The 7,129-nt window shown below is 37.7% G+C and overlaps 1 protein-coding gene across 1 annotated transcript; it reads left to right on the forward strand.

Moving 5' to 3' along the window:
- The first annotated feature begins 266 nt into the window (after positions 1-266).
- LOC112911546 (protein SET-like) lies at positions 267-1,019 on the forward strand. Its single transcript, XM_025988156.1, has one exon. It carries the CDS (start codon positions 267-269, stop codon positions 1,017-1,019), a length of 753 nt encoding a protein of 250 aa, XP_025843941.1.
- Positions 1,020-7,129: the final 6,110 nt, after the last annotated feature.

The raw sequence follows: 7,129 nt of genomic DNA on the forward strand, positions 1-7,129 counted from the left end.
GGAGATATCTTGGCACCTTTGTTGAAAACCAATTGACCCAAGCGTGAGTGAGGCAGGCGAGCAGCCTGCCCACCGGCCGCCGCCGCTTCCCCTCCGTTAGCAGGAGCCCTGCAGACTAGCCGCCCCCAACACCACCCTCGTCATCAGACAGCGAAGGCAGCGCGCGCCTACCTGGGGGAGCGAGAGCGAGCGAACCGGCCAGCGCCTAGTGGAGGAAGCTGGCCCCCGCGAGCGCGCCCGCGCACAAGTGGCGTGAGGGGAAGCCTATGCCCTCACTCTACGCCTTCCCTTCTCCATCTCTCCGCTCCCTCCCCACCCTCCAACCGCGGAGCAGAGCCACTTTGACTTTGGCGGCCAAAGTCAGTAAAAAGGAGCTCCACTCCAACCACCACCGGACCATGGAGACCTCAGAAAAAGAACAGCAAGAAGCAATTGAACATACTGATGAAGTACAAAATGAAATAGACAGACTTAATGAACAAACCAGTGAGGAGATTTTGAAACTAGAACAGAAATATAACAAACTCCGCCAACCATTTTTTCAGAAGAGGTCAGAATTGATGGCCCAAATCCCCAATTTTTGGGTGACAACATTTGTCAACCATCCACAAGTGTCTGCACTGCTTGGGGTGGAGGATGAAGAGGTGATGCATTATTTGACAAGAGTTGAAGTGACGGAATTTGAAGATATTAAATCAGGTTTTTATTTTGATGAAAATCCTTACTTCGAAAATAAAGTTCTCTCTAAAGAATTGCATCTGAATGAGAGTGGTGATCCATCTTCAAAGTCCACTGAAATCAAATGGAAATCTGGAGAGGATTTGACGAAATGTTCAAGTCAAACACAGAATAAAGCCAGCAGGAAGAGGCAGCAGGAGGAACCAGAGAGCTTCTTCACTTGGTTTACTGACCATTCTGATGCAGGTGCAGATGACTTAGGAGAGGTCATCAAAGATGATATTTGGCTAAATACATTACAGTACTACTTGGTTCCCGATATGGATGATGAAGATACCTGATTTATTTATTTTTTAATTATGTTTTTCGTGCTGTTGATGTCATATCTAAGAAACCATTGTCTAAGTTAAGGTCACAAAGATTTATGCTTATGTTCTCTTCCTAGGGTTTTATAGTTTTGTTTCTTACACTTAGGTCTGTGATTCATTTTGAGTTAATTTTTGTATATGGTGAGAGTTCAGCTTTATTCTCTTGCAAGTGGTATCCTGTTCTCCCAGTACAATTTGTTGAAAATTTGATCTTTTTCCCCATCAAATTATCTTGGTGCCATTCTAAAAATCAAATGACCATAATATATGGGCTTATTTCTGGAGTTTCAATTCTATTCCATTGACTTGTGTGTATATCCTTTGCCAGTACCATCCTGTTTTGATTATTATAGACTTGTACTAAGATTTGAAATCAAGAAGTGTAATTCCTCCATCTTTGTTCTTCTTTGACAAGATTATTTTCGTTAATGTTCCTTGTAATACTATTATGTATTTGAAAGTCTACTTTTTCATTTATTCATAAAAGGTAATTAAGCTTTTGGTAGAGATTGCATTGAATCTGTAGATCTCTTTGAGAAATATTGCCGTTTTAACAATTTAATCCTCCAATCTATGAATATGGAATGTCTTTCTATTTATTTAGGTCTTTACTGTATTACAATAATTCTCTGTAATTTCAGAGTATAAGATTTACATTTTTTGTTAAATGTCTTCCTAAGTATTTTTTTGATGATACTGTAAATAGAATTTTTCCTTAATTTCCTTTTCAGATTGTTTGTCATCGGTATATATAAACACTACTGGTTTTGTGTGTTGATCTTATACCCTGCAACTTTGAATTCATGTATTACTTCTGGTACCTTTCTTGTGGATTTTTTAATGATTTCCTATGTGTAAGATCCTGTTGCCTGCAAATAGAGATGGATTCATTTCTCCCTTTCCAATCTGGATACTTTTGATTTCATGTTTTTTTGTTTTTTTTGTTTTTTTTTTTTTTGCCTAATTGTCCTGTCCGGAACTGCCAATACAATGTTGATTAGAAGTGGTGAAAGCAGGCATCTTTGTCTTGTTCCTGCTCATAGGAGGAAAGCATTCATTCTTTTGCCAGCAACCATAATGTTAGCTGTGGGTTTTTCTTATATGTCCTTCATCAGGTTGAGGAGATTTCCTCTATTTCTACTTTTTTTAGAGTTTTCTTTATTATTATGAAGAGCTGTTGTATTTTTTTTTTAAAAAAAACATCCTTGTGCTGTTCACTAAAATAAAATGATGAAATGAAATGGTAATGTGGTGGGGTTTTTTATTCTATTAATATGATGAATACATATATTGACTTTCTTGAGATTAACTCTGCTTGGTCATGGTATATAATTCTTAAATGTTTTTAAATTCAGCTTGCTAGTATTTTATTGAGGGTATCTGCATCTATATCATAAAAGTCATTGATCTGTAGTTTTTTTAAATTTTTATTTATTTATTCAGAGAGAGAGAGAGAGACAGAGACAGAGACAGAGGCACAGGCAGAGAGAGAAGCAGGCTCCACGCAGGGAGCCCGACGCGGAACCCGCGTCTCCAGGATCACACCTTTGGCTGCAGGCGGCGCTAAACCGCTGCGCCACCGGGGCTGCCCTGATCTGTAGTTTTCTTGTGATGTCATTGTCAGGTTTGGGGATCTATCTATTTGCATAATTTACTTTTTCTCATCCTTTTACTTTTAACTTATATGTACCTTTGAGTATAAAGTTTTTCGTCTGTAGAAAGTATTTTGATAAAGTATTTTTTTTTTTTTTTTTTTTTTTTTTTTTTTTTTTAGTATTTTGTTTTTATATCCAATTTTACAATCTCTTTCCTAGATTGGATTGTTTAATCTACTTACATTTAATGTTATTATTGGTAGAATTGTATTCACATCTACCATATTGTTTTATATATGTTTTATATTTTTGGATCAACAAGATAAGCAGTGATCTAACTGGAGATTGTACACCAGTATCCGCTTCTTACAGACCTCTCTGTATATGATTCTCTTAGAGCTTCCACTTCCACTTGGTTTTTTATTTTATTTATTTTATTTTATTTTATTTATTATTTTTAAAGATCCACTTGGTTTAAAAGAGGGAGGAATCTGCAGTCTTGCTCTTATCCATGAAAAAGTGATAGAATTGACTTTCACTGTGTGCCAACTCTGGAGTTATAGTACCTTATTCAAAATTCTATATCCACTATTTCCTGTGTGACTTTGGGCAAGCTACTTAACCTCTGTACTCCTTAGTTTCCTAATAATAGCATTATAAGTATTAATTCAGTTAGTATATGTAAAGCACTTAGAAGAATTAGGGAATAACTAAGAAGTATTATATAAGTTGTAAGTATCACTGGTGTTGTTACAATGAACAATACTGACCTCCCCACAAGGTCAATGGCTCCCACATTTCTTTACTTCTTATGCTTACCTGTCTCCTTATCCTGACTTGGGGGAGGGAAGACTAGGGTGATTGTTGCAGGTGGTAGAGGTGGCTTAGATGCCTTTTGTCAAACTTTTGTGAAGGTATCTGGTCCCAATTGTTGGAGTTTCTTTTTATGATACATAATGCCTCTTTGTCCTCATCTATGAGTCACATCAGTCAATCCTAGGCAAACAAGTCAAATCTAATTCAATATCTTACTTTGCCTGCATTTGCATGTATTTTCATACTAGCTTTTACTTAGAAATGGAGATGTAGGGATGCATGAGTTGCTTAATTGGTTAAGCACCTGACTCGGTTTCAGCTCAGGTAGGCTCAGGTCATGATCTTAAGGTTATAAGATGGAGCCCCATGGTTCCACTTTCAGCAGGAAGTCTGCTTGAGATTCTCTCCCTCTCCCTTTCTCCCTCCGCCCCCCCCCCGCTCTAAAATAATAAACAAATAAATCTTTAAGAAGAAAATGGAGATGTATTCCATGAAATGTTCAGAAGATCAACTAAAGATGTTCCTACCTAGTAAGATTGTTGGAGGATGAAATAAAATAATTCAGGGCAATAATATGATCATATCTGTTGATTGGAATCATCATTCTATTGAAAAGTGGAAAGATGTAAGGCAAAGAGACCAGTAAATATTGTGGTTGTCCATGAGTTTATGGCTGTTTGCATTAGAGGAGTGGTAGTAGAGCCACAGTGGGAACTGAAAGGGTTCCTGAGAACCTTAGTAGGTAATCATTGAGACCTGTCATTTATTTGGGCATTTGGTATTATTTAGTCATGTACTAAAGGTTTTATATAAATTATATCATTTAACTCTGATAACTCTATGAAGCATTAGCCTAATTTTATAAATGAGACACAGAGAAGTTTTAATATCCAAGTTTTAGAGCCCAGGTTATACAATAGGCAAGTAAATGCAATTAATTCAAACTCAGATCTATTCAAAGCTAAGCTTCTTACCACAATGCTAAAATCTTCAGCACCTGGGTTCTTCCAGCTATTTGATAATCATGATTCTAACCATCTGCATGAAAAGCTGCTTTCAGAGGATTCAGGAATTCCCCATCCTATCAATAAATCTTATGCCTCTATCACAACTTAGCATTTCTTAATAACTGTGACAACAATGCTGTACTCTTCTTAATACCTCTTCTCTTTCTTCTAAGTATTTTCTGGAGCCATTTGCCTCAAACTGGTTAGTGGCAACTTTGCATTCATATTGAGCTATAGTCTTCCTAAAAAACAAGTTTTAAGAGCACATCCTTCTTTCAAAGGAAACAGTCAACAAAACTAAAAGACAACCTACAGAATGGGAGAAGATATTTGCAAATGTCTTCTCAGATAAAGAGCTAGTAACCAAAATCTATAAAGAACTTATCCAGCTCAGCACCCAAAAAAACCCCAGAAAATCCAGTCAAGAAATGGGCAGAAGACATGAACAGATATTTCTTCAAAGAAGACATACAAATGGTCAACAGATACATGAAAAAATGCTTCACATTACTCAGCATCAGGGAAATACAAATCAAAACTACAATGAGATACCACCTCATACCAGTAAGAATGGCTACAATTAAGAACTTAGGAGACAACAGATGTTGGCGAGGATGCAGAGAAAGTGGAACCATCTTACACTGTTGGTGGGACTGCAAACTGGCGCAGCCACTCTGGAAAACAGTATGGAGGTTCCTCAGACAGTTAAAAATAGAGTTACCCTAAGAACAGCAATGTATTACAACTAGTTATTTACCCAAAGGATACAGGCATAGTGATTCCAAAGGGTACATGCACCCTAATATTTATAGCAGCAATGTCCATAATAGCCAAAATATGGAAAGAGCCCAGATGTCCATTGACAGATGAATAGATAAAGAAGATGTGGTATATATAATGGAATATGAGTCATTAAAAAGAATGAAATCTTGCCATTTGTAGTGACATGAATGGAACTAGAGGGTATTATGCTAAGCGAGTAAGTCAGTGAGAAAAAGATAAATATCATACTATTTCATTCATATATGGAATTTAAGAAGTAAAACAGATGAACATAGAGAAAGGGAAGGAAAAATAAAATAGAGGGAGGCAAATGATAGTAGACACTTAACTATAGGAAACAAACTGAGGGATGCTGGAAGGAATGTGGGTGGGGGAATAGGGTAACTGTGTGATGGGCATTAAGGAGGGCATTGGAAGAAATGAATGAGCCTGGGTGTTGTATGCAACTGATAAATCACTGAATTTTGCCTCTGAAACTAACAATGCAGTATATGTTAATTGAATTCAAATAAAATTTTTTAAAAAAAGAAATCAAAGGAGGGGGATCCCTGGGTGGCTCAGTGGTTTAGCGCCTGCCTTTGGCCCAGGGCGTGATCCTGGAGTCCTGGGATCAAGTCCCACATCGGGCTCCCTTACATGGAGCCTGATTCTCCCTCTGCCTGTGTCTCTGCCTCTCTCTCTTTCTCTCTCTCTTTCATGAATAAATAAAATCTTTGAAAAAAATCAAAGGAAAAAGAACACATCCCTCTTTCTGTTGTCTATATTTCAAACTAACATCGACAACAACTAAGCCACTTAGATTACTACCAAAATCCTTAGCAACAAAAAATTTGCTGTGATTCATGACTAAATGTGTCCAGTTACTGTTGGTCCTAATTCCTCAGTGTGGCTGAACGACGTATAAGAAAACATAAATAGGATGATGGTGTCTGGGAGAAATGAAAAACTATTTGCTTCTCAATAAGAATATTGAGGCCTCAATATTCCAAAAGATGGGGCCTTTTGGATACAGAAAATAAAGAAATAAAACTGTATAGTGCAAACTGAGAGAGAAGACATGATACTGAGATCAAACTAGTAAAGTTTTATGACAGATTTTTGAAGTCTGAAAATCTAAGGGTGAAGTGCTGTTGGTTTATGACCTCAGTAGTTCTCCTAATGAAAGGGCCTTACATGCCCAGGGCTCCCCAGAAGGTTAGTAGGTTCCAGCTGCCCTGTATATTTTAAACTTCCAAAAATGTGTCTGCCTGGAGGGTCTATATTTATCTTATGACTCGGCAGCAGAAACAGGTGCCTAGGTCTTTTTTCCCTCCCATCTTGAGTCTTTTTCCAAATGTATTTATTGTTATTGTATTTCTGATTAATAAAAGAATATAATAAGTTGATGGAAAAAATGGAAGAGTAGGAAATTATCAGAACAAAAGTAAAAATAACACAATCTCAATCATTACTTCCTTTTCTAATTTATCCTACCCCCTCTAATTTGATTTTAGAATTGAACAGAAAGGCAAATAAATGGTGGCTATTGATGACAGGGGAGGGGTGGGTGGGTGCACAGGAAACTGGTACCTGTTTTGTAGCTTAGAAGAGGATGAGTAATCCTCTTAATACAACTAGTAAAAAGTCACAATGGTTAATATGACCGTAGGAAAATGCAGCCCCTCTCTGGTAATCAGAGAAAGGCAAATTCCAACCACAAGGAGAAGGGGCCACTCTTGACCTCTGTAATCAGCAGTGAGAAAAATAAGTGGCAGACCCTGGTGTGGGGAGGTGAGAGGTTGGTAAGTCGTTCTACTTCTGCAGCACAGCTGATGGGAGGGGAAAGTGGGGACCAGAGTTGGAGGATGACATAATCCTCACGTGACCAGGAGCTGCCACAAAG

The sequence above is a fragment of the Vulpes vulpes genome, chromosome X, assembly GCF_048418805.1.
Source record: "Vulpes vulpes isolate BD-2025 chromosome X, VulVul3, whole genome shotgun sequence".
Taxonomy (NCBI): domain Eukaryota; kingdom Metazoa; phylum Chordata; class Mammalia; order Carnivora; family Canidae; genus Vulpes; species Vulpes vulpes.

What these genes read in the sequence shown, in the direction of transcription:
- LOC112911546 (XM_025988156.1), top strand. Translation starts at nt 267, where the DNA reads ATGCCCTCACTCTACGCCTTCCCTTCTCCATCTCTCCGCTCCCTCCCC.